The sequence below is a fragment of the Emys orbicularis genome, chromosome 21, assembly GCF_028017835.1.
Source record: "Emys orbicularis isolate rEmyOrb1 chromosome 21, rEmyOrb1.hap1, whole genome shotgun sequence".
Lineage (NCBI taxonomy): Eukaryota > Metazoa > Chordata > Testudines > Emydidae > Emys > Emys orbicularis.
The window spans coordinates 5,350,052-5,369,474 of NC_088703.1; the positions used below are offsets into that span (position 1 = coordinate 5,350,052).

The 19,423-nt window shown below is 65.2% G+C and overlaps 1 protein-coding gene across 1 annotated transcript; it reads right to left on the reverse strand.

The window, feature by feature from the left end:
• Positions 1-819: 819 nt before the first annotated feature.
• On the reverse strand, positions 820-18,258 carry HIF3A (hypoxia inducible factor 3 subunit alpha). Its single transcript, XM_065420808.1, has 15 exons — positions 18,113-18,258; positions 9,816-10,009; positions 9,218-9,354; positions 8,801-8,885; positions 8,330-8,439; positions 7,452-7,663; positions 6,836-6,942; positions 6,113-6,260; positions 5,333-5,493; positions 3,542-3,774; positions 2,968-3,045; positions 2,307-2,689; positions 1,871-1,982; positions 1,512-1,608; positions 820-971 (listed from the first exon to the last, which is right to left on the reverse strand). Exons 1-15 carry the CDS (start codon positions 18,256-18,258, stop codon positions 820-822), a joined length of 2,355 nt encoding a protein of 784 aa, XP_065276880.1.
• Positions 18,259-19,423: the final 1,165 nt, after the last annotated feature.

A 19,423-nucleotide genomic window follows, 5' to 3' on the forward strand; every position in this document is an offset into this window, starting at 1 on the left:
CCCCCCATTGTGCTCCCTCCCCCCACGGGGGGCAAGAGGAGACGGCATTGCTGAGGTAAATGCGGCAAGAGGCACCAGGAGGATTCTGGGTAAGGACTGGGGGGGAAAGGGAGGAGGGGGAATATAAGCAGCCCCAACCCCTCAGGGTGGTCCCAGCTAGGGCAGGGAAAGATGGGGGGGTCCGGTGAGGTGAGCAGAACATAGGGAGAGCCAATCCCCCCAACCGCACTGGGGGAAGGGACCCCACCCAGCACCCTGCCCTGAGCAGGAAGGACAAGGGGGACTGTCCGTACCCCATCACCAGCCCCGTCAACATCCCCCGGCTATCGGGATCCGCCCCAATTGGGGCCAAGATCCAGCCAGCACAACAGCCTGGATCTCTGATCCAGACACAGCTCCAGAGCACGGGGGAAGGGGGGGTAGGGGGGGGACTGGCCCCTCCCCCATTTGGTTGGCTTCTATTGCAATCCCCAGTGTCACCCCTAGGAGGCAGATTTCCCCCAGCACCATTAAGGGGTGGCCAGCATTAAAGAGAGATTTGCCCCTCCCCACCCCCCAGGGCAAGTGAGCTCCCCTCCCTGACGCACCCCAATATTTCGGGGGGCGGGGGAGGCCTAAGGAACAGAATGCCCGGTTGGGGGGGCAGGGCTGAGGTAGGTAGCATTCTCTGGGCCCCGGAGGGGAAGGCGAGCAGGTGAGTGTTGCTGGTGGGGGGATGGCGGGGAGAGGCAGGTGCCTCCCCCCGGAACGGACTGGGGTCGGGTTTGGTTCCGTTTGTCCCATCTGCGGAGTGGGAGCGTCGGGCGGGAGCCCGACCCATCAGGTGGCCTGGTCCAGCTCCCCCAGGAGCTCCTCGCCCGGCTGGAAGTGCCCGCCACTCTGCTCCAAGGCCTCATCCTCACCGTCGTATAGAGCCAGCTGGGAGAGCGCTGGACCATCCACCACGAAGGGCAGCATGTCACCCAGTAGGGCTGGAGGGGGCGAGGTGCAGGGTGTGAAAGATAATGGGATGGGGGTGGTTAGGATAGGACAGAAAAAAAAAAAAGGAGCGGGGAATTAATCTCATGTGGCAGGGAGTTCCGCTGGTTAACAAGGCAGGCGAAACAAAGCGTGCCAGCCAAGGAGTGCAAGGAGCGAGCCAGTAAGTATGCTGCTGCCCTCTGCTGGATGCAGCCAGAATTGCTCGCCTGTGTATGCCCTGTACTGTTACGGTTGATTCTCCCATAGCCCCAGAGGCAGGGGGCCAGGCTGGTCCCCGCTGAGAGCAGTGTCTGCTGCGACCTTAGCTAGGGCAGCAGGTCCCTCCCCTCCCACATCGGGGCAGGAGTGGCTCCCCAGTGGGGGCTCAGGAAGGAAACCCATCCCGGGGCAGAATCTGCAGCGAGGTGCCTCCTGGGGGGGACAAGATGGGCTATGGATGGTCGGATCCACTGCCCTGCCCCCCAGGGATGCCCCAGCCTCCCCCACCTTGACTCAGACTGAGCCCCGCCCCCACGCCATGCAGCACTCACCCATTGGTTCCTCCAGGGCCAGCAGCTTCCGCCCTAGCACCATGCCGCCCCGGGGAACCCCGGCGTCCAGCCCCTCCTCCACACTCAGCAGGAAACCCTGGCGGCGAGGGGGGGGAAAAAGAGTAGTGCAGCTGAGAGGATGGGGGAAATCACCCAGCCCCATCTCCCCAATTCCCTCAGGCTTCCCCCCACCCAGCCTAACCCCAATCTACCCCCTCCCTTCCCATTCCCCCACCTGGCCCCCTTCCCAAGCACCCCAACCTGACCCCTTCCCCCACCCTTTCCTTGATACCCCTGGCCTGCCCCCCACGTCCCTGAATCTCTCAGACCAGTCGTCGGTGCTAGGGCGCCAGACGTACCAGGTTGAGGGAGGGCAGCAGGAAGCCGTCGGGCTCGGAGCCATGGGCGCGCTTCAGGGGCGCCGCCTCCAGGAAGTCGGCCCCTTCCTCCTCCAGGTTCAGCTCCAAGGCCCTGGAGGGTGTGGGGGGGAAGCGGGGCACGTAAGGAGCTGGCCAGACGGGCCCTCCCTGCCCACCTCACTCCTGGCGCAGGAACAAGGGGGACCCAGGGCAGGGCAGCTACAAGGCAGACAAACCTCACAGGGACCAACGGCCGCAAATAATTTACCCGTGGGACTCCCTGCTGCAGGAATTTACTAGAGTTAAAATTTGGATGGGGGGTGCCAGGCTACATGGGCGCATGGATCTGATCTGGGGTGGCAGAGATGGGGGGATACCAGGTTCATGGCCCCTGTGGTTCCTGCCCCACCCTGTCTCCTTTGCCCCACCCTCTCACCTCTTCCTAGCCCCCAGGTGTGAGGCTGGGTGATCCCTGCGGTTGCCTCCTGGGGGCGCTGTCGGTGGTGACCCAGGCCCTTCCAGCTCCATGGGCTCCTCCTCTGGGGGCTGGAGGGACCGGGGCTGGCTCAGGCTGGTCTCACTGCCCCAGCGGGGCAGGCAGGGCAGGTCGGGTTCGCGGGCAGACACCCCATGGAAGCTGCTGGAGCGAGGACGCGGTGGGGGCGAGGCAGGTGGCGGCGGGGGGCCTGTTCCCCTGGCTGCAGCAGGATCACCTCGCTTCTCGGCCAGCCAGGGGGGCTGGTCGGTACTGCTGAGCTGGAAATCGTCGTCCATCGAGATGTATGGAGCCAGCATCTCCAGGTCGAGCGCTTCGTAATCCTGCAGGGGGAGTGCGGTATTAGCAGCAGCAGGGACCCCTCGCCCAGCACCAAGATGCAGCCACCTCTGGGGCAAGGCCCAGGGGCTGCTTATATAAGGACTGGGGTGGGATCACGCGTGGATCCAGGAGTCAGTAACTGGGTTTGAATCTCAGCGGCGACTCCCTGGCTGTGTCCAGCTGGGGAACTGTCTGCCTGGGGGGGTGCGGGAGCAGGGGCTGGGAGCCCCAGGGGGACAAAGTCCCCGGCAATAGGGGTCACTGCCTCCCCCCCCAGTACCTGCAGCGCCGTCTCCACGGCCTCCTGGGTGGAGGCGAAGAGCTTCTGCACGTTCTCCATGTCAAAGAGCAGCTCGGCCTGGGGGGAGAAGGGGAACAGGGCTGGAGGGCTGGGAGCACGGGCCAACTGGGAGCCCCCCTCTTCACGGCACCTGGCCCCTGATAGTGCAACCCCGGTTCCCATCCGGCACTCCCCCAGCCCCTCCCCCCACCCCCATTCCGGCCTCTGCCCCTATGGACACAGCTCACTGCACCCCAGTGATGCAGCCCCCATGGACACAGCACGCTGCCCCCCAATCCCCCATGATGCAGCCCTGCTCCCCACTTCCCCTCCTAGTCCCCCGCTGACACAGTCCCCCTACTGCCCCCTTTGCCCCTCGCTGTCCCCGTCACCCCCCATCCCATCACCCCCGCTGCCCCCTAGAAGCACAGCCACTGCCCCCCATTTCCCCTCACTAGCCCCAGACACATCCTCTGCCCCCCCGATGTGAAGCAGCCGCTCCCCCCATTCGTGAGCCCCCCATTTTCCCCCACACTAGCCCAGCCGCCTTGTTGCCCCACAGCAGGCTCCTTACCTGGGCGGCGCTCTTGGCAGAGTCCTGGGGTGGCAGGCCGGCCTCGGGGGGGCGGGGGGAGGACCGTGCCCGCGGGGCCCCCTCCCCGTTGGCGCGGGCTCCGGGCGGGTCGAAGATGGGCCCCAGCAGCCGCTGCAGGTCGGGGCTGCAGAACCGGCGCGGGTCGCGCTGCAGCTCCACCTCGCTCACGTGGGCCGGGCGCAGGAAGGCCAGGAGCCGGGGGCCGCGCCGCTCTGGGGGGAGCGGAGGGTCACCCGGGTGACCGGGACAGCCCGCTCTCGGAGCGGTGCCCCTCCCGGCTCCCGGCCCGGCCTCCCCCAAACACCCTGCACCGCACCCCACCTCTGTCACCCCACCCTCACCGCCCCAGACACCCTGCCCCGCACCCCACCTCTGTCACCCCACCCTCACCGCCCCAGACACCCTGCCCCGCACCCCACCTCTGTCACCCCACCCTCACCGCCCCAGACACCCTGCCCCGCGCCCCACCTCTGTCACCCCACCCTCACCGCCCCAGACACCCTGCCCCGCGCCCCACCTCTGTCACCCCACCCTCACCGCCCCAGACACCCTGCCCCGCGCCCCACCTCTGTCACCCCACCCTCACCGCCCCAGACACCCTGCCCCGCGCCCCACCTCTGTCACCCCACCCTCACCGCCCCAGACACCCTGCCCTGCGCCCCACCTCTGTCACCCCACCCTCACCGCCCCAGACACCCTGCCCTGCACCCCACCTCTGTCACCCCACTCTCACCTCCCAGATACCCTGCCCTGCACCCCACCTCTGTCACTCCGCCCTCACCTCCCAGATACCCTGCCCCGCGCCCCACCTCTGTCACCCCACCCTCACCTCCCAGATACCCTGCCCTGCACCCCACCTCTGTCACTCCGCCCTCACGGCCCCCAACACCCTGCCCCGCGCCCCACCTCTGTCACCCCACCCTCACCTCCCAGATACCCTGCCCTGCACCCCACCTCTGTCACTCCGCCCTCACGGCCCCCAACACCCTGCCCCGCACCCCACCTCTGTCACCCCACCCTCACCTCCCAGATACCCTGCCCCGCGCCCCACCTCTGTCACCCCACCCTCACCGCCCCAGACACCCTGCCCCGCGCCCCACCTCTGTCACCCCACCCTCACCGCCCCAGACACCCTGCCCCGCGCCCCACCTCTGTCACCCCACCCTCACCGCCCCAGACACCCTGCCCTGCACCCCACCTCTGTCACTCCACCCTCACCTCCCAGATACCCTGCCCTGCACCCCACCTCTGTCACTCCGCCCTCACGGCCCCCAACACCCTGCCCCGGGCCCCAAATCTGCCGGCCCTCACTCCCCCCGGCACTCGGAGACCCCCAAACACCCCGCACCATGCCCCACAGCAGGCTCCTTACCGGACCCCCACCTCGCACCCCACCGCCCCTTGACACCCTGCCCCACCCCCACTAAATCCCGACACCCTGCCCCATACCCCACTGCTGCCCCCCTGCCCACCTCTGCCGCCTTGCCCCCACTAGCCCCCAACGCCCTGCCTCATGCCCCACCTCTGCCACCCCCACACACACCCCCAACACCTCGCCCTGCACCCTATCTCTACTGCCAGAAACCCCACTGAACTTGTCCCATACCTGATCAACCCCCCAACCCCCACCACTCCACATGGCTCACTCCCCCGGCATCCCAGAGACCCAGCACACCCACCCCATACCCCACTCCCCTCAGGCACTAACTGGAGCCAGACTGCTCCCCTTCCCAGTGTCCACGACTGGCTCCCGTTCCCCATGCTCCGTACCGAAGCTGAGGTTGAGGATGGTCTCCCCGGTGTCTGGCTCCAGTTCCTCAGGGCTCCCGTTGGCCTGGTGGGCAGGGGCAGGCTCCGGGGGCAGGCGCCGCCCCTCACCCTGGCGTTCGGTCTGCTCCAGCGACAGAACCACGCCCGTCTCCTCCACCTGGCTGTAAAGGAAACGGGGTGGGGGGGGGGGGGAGAAGTGAGGAGGGGAAGGCAAAGGTGTCAGGGTCCAGCAGCTCACACCAGTTCCAGTGCTGCAGGACGCAGTCAGGGGCACGCTGCTGCGTGTCGTAGCCCTTATACTGCCGGCAGCTGATGGGGATTCTCCTTCAGCTCTGCTGGCACAAGGCAATCTGGGTTCTGTCCGGGGGAGGCCGAGTGGCCACAAAGCACCAGCCACAGGATGACCAGGAAGCCCCTGGTAACCGCAGGTTTGTTACAGCTCAGCTCCTACCGGCACAACCAGGGGATACGGACTAAGTGGGGCCAGGGTCACCCCCATCCCAGCTGAGCCGAGCGCCCCCCCCCCCCCACCCTCCCCAGCTGAGCTGAGCCCAGCTGGTCCCTGGGGTCAGCCCCCCAGCCCCTCCATCCCGGGGTCAGTCCCCTCCCCCCCGACCCTGGGCCGAGCCAGCGGGGGCCACAGAGCAAGAGTGGCCAGGTGCCGGGTGGGCCATGACCCCGCTCTCCTTGGAGCTGCTGCACATCTCTGGGGGGCCCCGGGACACGACCCCACCCAACAGACGGGCCCCTCCTCCTCCCCGACATCCCGGCCCCTCCCACCTGAGGATGAAGTGGACGCAGACGACGCTCTCGGGCTGGGAGTTCTTGCTGTTGGAGATAACCGTGGCCTGGGTCTGGGCCCACAGGTAGCCCCCGCTCTTGGCCAGGAAACGGTACTGGCCCGTCACCGCCTGCCCTTTGCTCAGCACTGCGGGGAGGAGCGGAGGGGTCAGAACCGCCCGCGGGGAGAGACTGGACAGAAAGAAATGGGATGAGACAGGATGGGAAGGGAGAGACAGGACGGGACGGAAGAGATGGGACAGGAGAGACGGGGCAAGACGGGAGAGAGGGAGAGTACAGGCGGGACAGGACGAACACAGAAAAAGAGAGAGAGAGAGAGAGAGGATGGACAGACGGACTGAGAGAGACGGCATGGCGAGAGGTGGGGGGCTGTAGGGAAGGAGGCTCTTGCACTGACTGGGCGGGGGATACCAGGCTGGATGGGCCGTGGTCTGACTGAGGGGGGTGTGCCCCAAGCTAGAGGGCCACTGGTCGGATCTGGCACACCTTCTCCCATATAATGCAATGCACTGGCTAGGAGGTGCACTTTCGCCCCCTGCTGGATGCAATGGGAACTGCTCCGCCATGTGTCATAGCCCCAGTACTGCTCGTAGCTAATGGGGAGTCTCCTTTAGCTGCAGCGGGGGAGGGGGACTTTTCGAGCAGGGGGATCCGGGGCTCTCTCTTCCACTGCAGGAGAGGGGGAGGCTGGGAGTCACTTACGGGTGTGGACGCTCTTGCTGACGGCGTCGGAGTCCAGGGCGTGGATGTACTCATAGATGGAGCAGCCCAGCAGCTCGTCGGGCGTGTACCCCGCCACCTCCGCGATCCTACCCGGGAGACCGGGGGGGCAGGAGGGAGTCCAGTCAGTGAAACACTCCTCCCCCGCTCTCGTATCAACCCCCCCTCACCACCCCGGCTAGATCCCACGCAGCTCTGAGTAATCCCCCACCCGCAACGTCACGCCAGGGGTTCCCCCAACACAGGGGTGGTGCCCCAGTATCCTGGAACAGCCGTCACCCCCAGAGCCATTGCAGCATCAGAGTACTGGGGGAAGGGGGACTCGGAGTGGGGGGCTGCAAGGGGCAGAAAGGAGGGGGCCCTGTGGGGGAGAGGACGGACAGAGAGGAGCAGAGGGGACCCTTGGGAGGGCCAAAGAGCAGCATGGGGTGAAGAGAGGGGACCCCAAGGAAGAACCCCCTCCCCCCAGGAGAGCAAGGTGGGGGAGGGGGAAGCAGTGGGGGTGGCTCAGGGGCTCTCAGGGGTGGAGCTGTGCCCTCGTGGGGGTGGGGAAGTGGAAGTGATGGGGGCGGGGCCCCCAGCAGCCACGCCCCCTCACCTCTCATCACAGTAAGTGAATTTCATGTCCATGCTGTGCTGGCTGAGGAAGGTGCTGCTGTCCAGGGGGGTCTCGATGTTGGCAGGATGGGGGATGGCCTCGCAGATCAGCACCAGGCAGCGCAGGGGGGGCTCCGCATACCCCCCCTCCGCCTCCTCCGGGCCCTCCCGCGCAGGCGTGTAGGACCGCATGTGGCCGGCACAATGCAGCACCTGGGGGGGGGGGGGGGACCAATCAGAGCCCTCTTGCTCCAGACTCCACCCCCAACTCTCACAAGGCTCCGCCTTGGGACACCACGCTGGAGGGGGTCTAGAATCCCATCTCCATGGGAACCCGCCCACCACTGTTCCAAAACCACCATCCCCCAGCAACTCCTCCGCTGCTGCTCTAGAACCCTGTTGTCGTAGCAACCCCCGTTTCTCTTCTAGAACTGTTTCCATGGCGACCCACCCGCAGCTGTTCCAGAACTCTGTTTCCATAGTGGCCCATCCCCCAATGTTCCAGAAGCCTGTATCCATGCCAACCTCCTCAGCCCCCATTCTCATCTCACCCTAGTGTGGCTCTAGAACCCCATTTCTACAGCGACCTACCTACAGTTGTTCTGGAACCCTGTTTCCATAGTGACCGACCACTGTCCCAGAACCACATATCCATGCCGACCGCCCGCCTTGTTCTAGAACCCCATTTCCGTAACACCCTGGTACTGCCCTAGAACCCTGTTTTCACGGCCACTCTGATACTGTTTCCATAGCAACCCTTCCACTCCCGTTCTAGAGCAGAATTCTATGGGGACTGCTCCAGAACCCAGTTCCATCTCCCCCCTCCCGCAGCTGTTCTAGACCCCTCCCGGTTCCAGCCACCTCCCCCGCACCCCTCACCTTCCAGGTGGCCGACTTGAGGTTGACAGTGCGCCCCCTGCTGGTCAATGTGCTCTTCATGCGCAGGGAGAAGCTGCGCTCGGTCTTCACCTCCTTCTTCTTAGAGAAGCCTGCGGCGGGGAGAGGGCAGGGCAGCGTCAGGCGGTGACAGGAGGGGAGGCTGGTGCCCATGGGGGGGGGCGATTGGGGGGCAGAGAGGAGCAGTGGAGGCTGTGGGATTTGGGGGGGAGGGTAATCACAAGAGTGGGGTGAGTGTGGGGGCGGTTACAGGGGCTGCGTGTGACAGTGGGGGTGAGAGGTCAGATCTTGGTGACTGGGGCTCCAGGATGGGGGGGCTGATTGGACAGGGTGCATATGGGGACACTCACCTTGCGCAGGGGGTTGGGGGGAGCACTCACCCTGCGGGGGGGATCCAGAAGGGAGGCGGGGAAGCCTGGGGGAGCACACACCCTGCGGGGGGGGGGCACTCACCCTGCCGGGGGCTCAGCACATCCTGTAGCTCCTCCTGGTCACAAGGGTGGATGAAATCGAAGATGCTGTGTCCAATCAGCTCCAGCTGGGGGAGGGGGAAAAATCACAGCCAGTGTTGGAAGGGGGGGTGGGTCACCCTATGCCAGACCTGCTCCCCCCCCCCGCCCTCCACTACACACTCAGCACCTCCCCTGCAGGCCCCTGGTCCCTGCCTACCCGAGCAGGGCGACCAGCTGATGGATTAACACTCCCCCACCTCCCACCCGCAGAGCAACTCCCCCCCCCCCCCACTCCTTTCCCATTCCCAGTGGCGGCCGCGGAGGGGATCCCAGAGTGGGGCCGGGGATGGAGCCCCCAGCCCTGCTCCCTGCCGGAGGGGGGGCGGGGACCCACACACACACACACACACACACTCACCTGTGTCAGCCCCAGGTGCTTGCTGACATTCTCCGACAGGTATGCCATGTCGCCCTCCTCCGTCAGCACCATGACGAAACCGTCCAGCGCCTTCAGGTAACAGGCGTCCACCTGCTCCGGCTGCCCGCGCCACTCCTCTGCCGGCCACAAGCACAGGGGTCAGGGCGGGCCCCCCGCCCCAGGGCAGCCGGGGGGGGGGCAGGGCTCTAACAGGGGGAGGGGCAGGTTCCAGTCTGCCCCACAACCCTCCCCCAGTGACAAGAGACCCCTGGTGCCCTCCATCAGGGACCATCCAGCCTGGTATCTCTCTCCCTTCCCCCCCCCCCCCACCAGCTCAGACCCATGGGCCCCTCCAGCCCCTGCCCAGCAATGGCCAATCCCGGACGCCTCCGCACCAGCTGAGTCTCCCCCACAATGCCCAGAGGGGACGGGATCCCCTTCCTGACCCTGACCCCACCGGCGCCCTGAAGCCTGCAATCCCATTGGGCCCACCCGGCTGCCGGGAGCAGGCAGAGCTGGGGCCGCCCCTCGCCCCTGTCCGAGCGCCGGCGGGGAGCCGGGAATGTCCTGGCACCCAAAGGTGGGGAGGGGGCCTCACCCGAGGTGATGAGTTTGTGCATCCGCAGGTAACTGATGGTGAGGCGCATGATGGAGGCCTTGTCCAGGTGGGCGCTGACCCCCCGGGCGAAGGGCAGGGTGTGGGCCAGCTGGTAGAACACTTCCGTCTCCTTGCTCCGCCGGCATCGCGCCGCGTCCCGCGACTTCTCTTTGCGGAGCTCTGTCGTAGACCGGCTGCCGGGGGGAGGGGGGGGAGACACGGCGCCAGGTCAGGACACCTGCTCCGGGGGGACGCTCGTTCCCCCCTCCAGCACACACACGTCAGGCCCCAGAGCGAAGCCTGACACCTGAGTTCTATCCCCGGCTCTGGGAGGGGCATGGGGTCTAGTGGTTAAAGCAGGGGGGCTGGGCACCAGGACTCCTGGGCTCTCTCCCTGGCTCTGGGAGGGGAGTGGGGTCCAGTGGTTAGAAGCCAGAACTCCTGGGTTCTATCCCCAGCTCTGGGAGGGGAGGGGAGTCTAGTGGTTAGAGCAGAGGGCTGGGAGCCAGGACTCCTGAGTTCTATTTCCAGCTGTACTGCTGATTGGTTTGATTTTGGGAGGGGCAGGAAGGCTCCATGGTCTGACCCCACTAGCCCCCCACCCACCCACGCCAGACATGGCTCCCCTGATTGTACTCAGCCAAACAGGGTCACCCCAAGCCCCGTTCACCCAGCTTCTCCCAGGGCCCCTCGGAATATCCATGTGGGGGAGGGGGGACAGAGCAGGGGGCCAGGGCAGCCCCCTGCACAGGGACACCTCCCAGAGCCCCCCACAACCAGAAAACCCCCAACACACACCACCCCCCAGCAGCTGCAGGGTTGCTCAGAGCCAGGTCCCGCATGGGGTCCCAACAGACTGTTAATATTAGGGGTGGGAACTGGGGGAGGGGGCAAAGGGAGATGTGGGGGAACCTCGAGGGGAGGGGGGCAGTGTGTGATGAGGGGAGGGGAGTCTAAGCCAACTATGCATAGGAAAGAGACTAGGACCATTCCCTCCCTCCCCCCCACACATACAATATCCCAGTGCCCCCTGCCCGCTCCCCACCCCAGCACCGCCCAATATGCCCCCTGCCCACTCCCCACCCTGTGCCCCCCAATATCCCACTACCCCTTCCCACTCCCAACCCCAGCACCCCAATATTCCAGTGCCCCCTGCCCGCTCCCCACCCCAGTGCCCCCAATATCCCAGTGCCCCCTGCCCACTCCCCCCAGTGCCCCCAATATCCCACCACCCCCTTCCCACTCCCCACCCCAGCACCGCCCAATATGCCCCCTGCCCACCCCTGTACCCCCAATATCCCACAGCCCGGTCCACTCCTCACTCCTGCACCCCCGATATCGCAGTGCCCTCTGCTCGCTCCCAACCCCAGCGCCCCCCAATATCCCAGTGCCCCCACCCATCCCCAGCACCCCCAATATCCCAGTGCCCCCTTCCCACTCCCCACCCCAGCACCCCCCAATATCCCAGTGCCCTGTGCCCGCTCCCCACCCCATATTCCCAAATATCATGGTACCTGCTGCCCACCCCAATATCCCAGTACCAACCCCCCCCCCCACTCCCCAGCTCCTACCCAAACCATCCCCCGTCTCTGCGCCCCCAGCGTCACCGGCGCAACTCCAGCCTGGCACCCCCTCCAGCCTGGCTTGCCCTCCTCCAGCCGGACCCTCCCACCATCCGCCGGGCCCAGCTGCCGAGCCCGCCCCCTCCCCCTCAGCCGTGAGAGAACAGCCTGTTCTGCCTCTGTCCTTGGCCCTTTGCCCACTTCCCACCCCACCCTGGGAGCCGGGCGCCCGGGGAGAACGTGGGGCTTTGCCAGAGGTATCCACCTCTTAGCCGCCAGCGACGTAGCGCGGGAGTGGGGCTCGGGGCCAGCTGTGGGCGGAGATGGGAACCTGGCACCGGAGGTGGGGGGCAAAAGCTAGCCCCCAGCTGGGGATGCTCCAGTGGGGAAAAGACAGAGCCATGGAAGGGGGCTAGAATCTGGGGGGCAGCGTGGGGCAGGAGGGCATCGACACACCGAGCCCTGCCATCGGGGGGAGCCACTCACTCATGCCCCGAGTTGCAGAGTTCTCTGTCCGACAGGTACTGCGGGGCATGTTGCAGGAGAGGGGGCGGCGAGGAAGGCGTGGCTGCGAGCTTCCTCACAGCAGTGCCCTGATGCCTGTCCCAGAGCAAGTGTGTGCGAGGGGAGGGGGGGTGAATTGAGATGTGTGGCTGAGAGCTTCCTCATAGCAGTGCCCCGACGCCTGCCCCAGATGAAGCTTGTTTGGGGGAGGGAGCATTCCCTCCCCCCCTCCATGTTCTATTCTGACAGCTGTGAGTTACCTCACCGAGCACGTGACAGTAGGTGGCCCAGCCCCAGGGAACAGACAGCTCAGAGGCCAGGACACCCCCCCCCCAAAAACGTGTACGCCCCTTGATTTCACACCCTCACTGCAGGCCAGGGCTCAGCAAGCAGCTTTGCTTCTCAGCATGGGCTGAACGCTGGAGCGGTGAGCTTCCCCAGAGCAGTGCCCTGCTCGGCACCCAGTGTGGGACCCCGAAGCTGTGAGCTTCCCCGGAGCAGTGCCCTGCTCGGCACCAGTGTGGGAATCTTCCTTGGGTGAGTTAACCCACTTCTCCACCATCTGCCCATGAAATACAGCACCTCTGCCCCACGCCTCCCTCCATGGGTCCTTCACTCCCAATAAGAGCACACCTGCCCCCCAGAGGGCACCCCGAATTCAAAATCAGGCCTCCCTCCCCCCCACAGCACAGACCCCCTCAAATCACGCCTCCTCCCTCCCCCACACAGCACAGACTCCCTAAATCAAGCTCCCCTCCCCCCATAGGAGAGCTCCCCTCCCCTCCCCTCTAGTCCACTCCCCCCCTCCCCCCGCGCGCCGTGTCCGCACGTGCACTTGGCAGCCTGTCCAGGACACCGTGTTCTGCACACCGGGCTGGGTGCCAGGCCTGGCTGCCTGGAGCAGCGGGGGGGGGGGGGGGGGAGAGGGAGCTGTCAGCCTCCAGCCCAGCCACTCTGCTAACCAACCCTCCCTCCAACCCCAGCAGGTCCCTTCCAACCAGCCCCACCCTCCCAGGCAGGATCACCCCCCCTCCGGGGCAACATCCTCCTCTCCCCTTAGAGTCTACAGCCACCCCCTGGGGTGGGATCGGCCCCTCCAGCCTATTCCCCAGCCCACCTCCCCTCCAAACAATATACCCCTGGGCAGGGGTCCCCTCGCCCAGCCTGCTTGGCCTCTTAGAAATGCCTGGGAGTGGGGGTCCCCAGGACCCCCTTTCACCTACCCCCCCCATCTACCCCTGAGCGAGCAAAAAGTCTGAGCTCCCGGCCCCCCAGGGCTGGGAGTGTTCTGTCCCCGCTGCCCCACCTGAGGGGGTGCAGTGCAGGGGGAGGAGGGGGCCCTGTACCTGAGGCCTCTCAAGGTCTAAGGGGCATGAAGCCCCACTGCCCCCCCATCCATCAAGGGGCTGGTACCATCCCCTTCCCTGCCCTCAATCGCCCTCCGCACCTGCCCAGCCCCTTCCCCTGCACCAAAAAGGGTTGGGGGCAGCAGGGAAGGGTGGGGAGACACCCTCCCCCACCGGCATGGGTGGAAGGAGGGAGGTGGTGCCCTAGGCAGTGAGAGAGCCAGCGGGAGGGGGAGGAAGAAGCCCCCGCCCGCCCTGGCAAAGGGCAGATCAACTGCAGCCACAGCAAGGGACAGACCCTTTTCCCCTGCTCCAAATGAGAATGGAGAATCCCCATCAGCTGGGAGCAGTACGGGACCTATGACACACAACTGTGCAGTGGTACACACAGCATTTTAAGGACTGCTTGGTACAGGGATCCCTCACCCAACACTGAAATGCAGCCAGCTCTGGGCTGGGGCTTGGCAGCTGTAACTTCGCAACAACGTGCTCCGGAGAGGAAGAGACCGTGCTGGGGCACTGAGGCCAGCACTGACTGTGAGGGGAAAGCGCCCCCCTACTGAGCCCCCTCCCCACTCCCTGCAGCACAGCGCCCCCTAGCACTGCACTGGGGCTAGCACTGGCTGCATTGGGAGAGCACCCCCTACTGAATGACCAATCCCACGTCACACAGCCGACAGAGCATCTGTCCTGGGTTTCCCATCCGATCCCGTGCCACGCCCAGCCCCGCACAGCCCGTGCACGGGTGCCGAGCCAACAGCACGGGCCTGGATGGCCACGGGCCACGTTGCTGCATCCTGGCGCTGCCGGGAGCGGGAGGGACGGCCGGCCGACGCTGGCAGGCAACACAACCTTTCCTCGGCACGATTCCACGGCCCAGCCGACGGAGCCAAGTACACTGCGTGGGAATGAATGAACTGAGCCAGCACAGAACCGGGACAGAACCAGACCCAGCTCAAAACAAGATCCGAGCCAAACCAGAATCCGATCCGAACCAGACCCAGAAACAGATCCAGATCAAAACCAGATCCAAGCCAAACTAGAACCAGAACTGAGCCGCATCCTGAACCAGAACCAGAGTCAGCGCCTTCTGGATCCCAAACCCAGCTCACGGCCCCCTGGATACCTTTTCCTTTCCCCTCCCCATCGCTGGATCTCTAGCTGTTGTTTTCATTTAAAAGCAGCTCAACTTGGAATTTGCCACCCAGACATTCACTGTTCAGTGCACCCCGTGCGTCCGGGCTGCCCCACCTCGATCTCAGATAAGGCGGGAGTGAGGTCTAGTGGTTACAGCAGGGAGGGGACTGGGAGTCAGGACTCCTGGGTTCTTTCCGCTGTGTGACCTTGGGCAAATCCCGCCCATGTCACAGCTCCCCCCATAGTCGGGGGGTACCCTGTTCCCATGGGAAGCCCTCCGCTAGGGAAATGTGGCTGGGCAGAGCTGAGCTAATCCTGGGAAGGGGGTGGGGGTTGCCTGAGTGAGGGGGAGTCGTACTCCGGGGGGGGGTCGTTAACCCCTTTCCTGGAGGGGCAGGGCTCCAGCCATCCAGAGAGCACTGATGGGGGGGGGGGCTGGAGGAGTGCTAGCTCCCGCTTGCCCCCCCCCCGCCCTTGGCAGGCGGCCCAGAGGCCCCTCTCCCAGCTGGGCCTACGTGAGCCGGGCGAGGGGAGGGGGAGGCAGCGGCCAGGCCAGGCCTTTTCCTGTTTGCTGCTCCCAGGGCCCAGCTAATTTTGGCCGGGAACAGGGTGCTGCCATAGAGCATCACAGCTGGGCCCGAGCCCCCCATTGCCCTCCTCCGCCAGCTCTCCCCGAACCACGGCCCCGCTCCAAGGAGGAGGGTGGGCGAAGGCAGTGACAGGGGGATTTGGGGGCAGAGACCAGACAGGGCGAGGGAGTTTGCCCGTCCGGGGACGGGGGGGTCATGCCCCTTTGGTGAGCTGGAGGGAGCCCCTGCACCTCCTCCCTGCTGGGTTATGGGGCACACATTGAACAGGGGGAGGGGACCCGGTGTGGGACATAGAGGACAGGGTGTGGAGGGGGGCTGGGCTCAGACGTGGGACAGAAGTGGGGGGGGGGGACAAACTGGCAGGAGAGTAACCCAGGGTAACCAGGGACAGAACTGGGGGGGAGCAGGAGCCATGTAACCTCCCAGAGACCCCCCCCTCACCCCAAGTGACTTCCCCCGCTGGGCTCCAGGGACAGAACTGGGCGGGGCGGCAAGGGAAGCAGGAGTCCGGGCTGCTGACCAAGCGCCCCCCCCCCCGCAAGTGACCTCCCCAGCCTCCTCCACTGCTCCCACCTGCCAACCTCACTGGCCCCCACCGAACTCCCTGCCCCCAGGTCCAGCTGGGAGCTGGGCCCGGCCGGCTGGCTTGGATGCCAAGCCCCGGGCACCGTGCTGGAAGTTGGAGGCGTCAGTTCATGGAAACGTCGCCCGCCCTCCAGCTGTGGGATCGGAGAGGGGGTCAAGAAAGGACAGGGCTCGGGGACAGGACTCGGGGATTCATGCGGAAAAGGGACCCAAAACAACCATGGGCACGTCTTAGTGCCCGTTACACCCAGGTCTCCAGCTCTCTGGGCTCAGGACTGTAGGGATGGCCTTGGCGATAAATACAGGCTAGGAGGCTGGACTCCTGGGCTCTATCCCCAGATAAGAGAGTAGGGTCTAGTGGTTAGAGTAGAGGAGGCTGGGAGTCAGGACTCCTGGGTTCTATCCCCAGATCAGGGAAGGGAGTGGGGTCTCGTGGCTGGACTAGGAGGGCCGGGCGTCAGGACTCCGGGGTTCTATCCCTCACTGGGTGATCTCGGGGGTGTTCCCTCCCACTTCTGGTTCCCCAGCTGTAAGATGACACTGAATCAGGAAAAGCACCTTCCATCCGAGGGTTACAAAGAGCTGGATGAACAAGATACACACACACACCCCGGCAGATGGACACCAGCCCATGCTGGGGCGACTCCCTGCAATTTCCTCTTCTATTTTAAGGACAGAAGCAGACACCTGCAAGCTGCGCAGCTGGTCCGAGCGGCAATACCTCCACCCCCAATCCCGCCCCCTGCTGGTCACTCCCGCAGACAGAGCCCTGCGCACCCACAGCAACACGATCCCGTTAACCTTTCCGCTAGGAAGCCGGAGGTTCTGCAGAGGTGGGAACAGCGGCACAGACAGGGGATGGGAACTGGCCCAAAGTCGGAAATAGAACCCAGATCCCCCCTGCTCTAACCACTAGACCCCACTCCCCTCCCAGAGCTGGGGAGAGAACCCAGGAGTCCTGACACCCAGTTCCCCCTGCTCTAACCACTAGACCTCACTCACCCACCTACGCTGCCAAGCAGAGAAAAGACCCAGAAGAATATGGTGCCTCTCAAGTGACACGCCATCTGGATGGCTTCCCAAGCTGGAACTGGGCACAGCCATAGGTGGGGGGAGCAGGACCTCACGCACGGTGCCCGTAGCTCAGTCCGCAGCAGCCCAGATGTGTGCCGGGGGCAGCGGGAGATCACCCCTCTGAACTTGCTTCTTGATCATCCTTGCTACGCGGCTCCCAGCTTCCCGCCGGATCGTGCTCTGCCCCCTCCCAGCCACCCCCCGACCAAGCTGGGCTCAGAGAACACCACCTGCTTCAGTCCAGCCGGGGCAGCAGCACAAGCCCAGCTCAGGTGACAGAAAGATGCCCGCCGACGCCGGGGTGGGACCCAGCTAAACAGCGACGCTGGGGGCCTCCAGAGGGCCGTGAGTGGGGTGGGGGGGGACAGGAGAGAGCGCGTGAGCAAGACAGAGAGGACAGAGGAGAAAAGGCAGAGGATGGGTGGGAAAAGGAAGACAGGAGGGAGGAGAAGGAAGGAAGATGCTGGTGAGATACGCGAGAGGTGCTGACTCACCCCACAGGTGCCGCTTCCGCCTGGCTGCCGTGCCAACATCCCACCGAGTCGCCCCGCCGGCCCCGAATGCCAGCACCTCCCGCCAACCTCCGCCACCAGCCCCGGATCAGCGCCGCCCCGATCAGCAGGACTTGGCTGCTCCGTATGGCACCAGAGGGCGCAGCTCCTCCCCCCCCCCCCCACGTCACGGCTTGGCACCGGGCTGGAACATGTGATGTACACACACACACACGTGCGCGCTCCCCCTGCGCGCCCCCCCCCATGAAGCACCCGCGGGCAGCCGGACAGCCGCGTTACGCTGGGGAGGAACCCAGGAGGGAAAGAGTCAGGTGCCTGGGCTGGACCAGGCTTGGTGCCAGGCGGGGGCACCCTCGAGGGGAGGAGGGAGCCATGCCCCAGGGGATACACGCCCAGTTCTGGGAGTGCCACAGCGACCCAGGAGAGCACTGCAGGCAAGGAGCGCCCCCTGTGCCAACCATACAAAGGGGGGGGGGAGAAGAGGGCACCAAGGAAATATCTCCCAGCCACGAGGGGGCGCTGTGCAGAGACGGACGGAGGAGCATCCTGGGGGCAGACAAGTGTGCCAGCCGCAGGAGCAGGGGGTGGGATACCCAAGTGCAGCTTGGGCAAAGTGTGCCACCCCGACCTTCAATCCCAGGGCTGGGAAATCTCTGTCGCAGGCCCACAGGCTGCAGGGACCGGCGAGGGGCTGGGGAGGCAGGGATCCCCACCCCGGCCAAGAGGGGGCAGCACGGAGGAGATCGGCATGCAGGGCTTCTGGATTTCTGCTGCAGCCACAGTCATCCCCCGCACCAGGTGGGGAAGGGGTTTCTTGTGTGCCCCGAACACTGGCAAGGGTTACAGAGACACCAGCAGGGGCCAGATCCCCAGCTGGTGTAGACCGGCCCTGCTCCATTGGCATCAAGGCCCCTTTACCCCAATGGGCCAGGAAAAACTTTGACGGTGGCCTCCGATCCCAAAAAAACAACAGCCTGACACACCCACCTGGCGCTCAGCCCGCTCCCAGCACAGCCCAGCACCTCCGGCCCGACAGCCGCCCTCGGATAACTTTGTTCGTTAAACGGCGGGGCAGCTGGAAGGCAAACTCCGGGGCTGGCCGCCCCCCACTCGAGCCCCAGACCCGTTCTCATCTCCGTACGCAGCGGAGACAGTCCCGGGATGCGATCCCCGCACCAGAGATCCAGGGAAAGCTCCGATCCTCACACCAACCTCACACCCTCCGGCCCCGTTCCTATAACAGAGAGGAAACCGGACACCCAGCCCCCGAGACCCAACCCACCCGCCCCACCCCCGGCGGTTCTGATCCAAGTGCTCAGACGGGACGGTGATGAGCGGGGTGTAAGCACCTGGGGACAGTAAAGCTCCCAGAGCCATTGCCTGGTTGGGATCAACCTCAGGGAGGTTAGCCGCACCTTTGCTCAAGGGAGTGTCCATTCAAGGCCAAACTCCTCACCTAACCCCTTCCAGCACCAGCTTCCCCCACCACCCCCACCCCCAGCTCTAGGGAAAGTTCTGATCTGGGTCCAAACTCCCCCGTCTATGAAGGAATCGGACGCCAAGCACAGCTCAGGTAGATTTCAGCCCCAGCCCACAGGGCGCTGCCTGGAAACCAGCAGGGTTTAAAAGACTAGCAAAACTCAGCCCCGGGTTCAGCACAAGCATGTCTAGACCCAGCCCCCGCCTGGCACCAGAGAGGTCCCTGCTGTGATCAGACACCTGTCCCCATGGCTCTCCGGGAGGATGGAGCGGGCTGCATTTCTCTTCCCCCCACCCCTCCGCGCACAGCACCCCAAAACCCGATTACTCCAGTGGGGGCAGCTCAGGGAGACGCTCAGGGCAAGATTGCAAAGAAGGAGAGTGTGTATGTTGGGGGGGGGGGGGGAATCTGTTCACACCCACTCCCTCCTCATACCTTGGCTACAGAAACTGGTGAGCTTGGCCCTGGAGATGAGATGGGGGAGGGGGGTCTTCCAGCCCATTCTCCCCCCCCCATATTAGCGGATCAACCCTGGCACAGCTGTAGCTTCTGCTCCGCTGGGTGCATCCCTGCCGCCCCCCCCCCCACAAACAAACAAACTATAACCCCCCTAAACCCCTCCCCTCCACATACACTCCCCCGGGGGAAATTCACCCGCTGACGTCACAAGGAGCCAAACTTTGGCATTATCAAGTCATCGCCCCTCCCCCACCCGCAATCGACCATGTCTGCAAAGACTCGCCCCCCCCACCTCCCCCCCTTCCCGAAAGCAGCCAGAGAACTCAATGCAAGCCGGGGAAGGGGGCGCTTGTGACTAC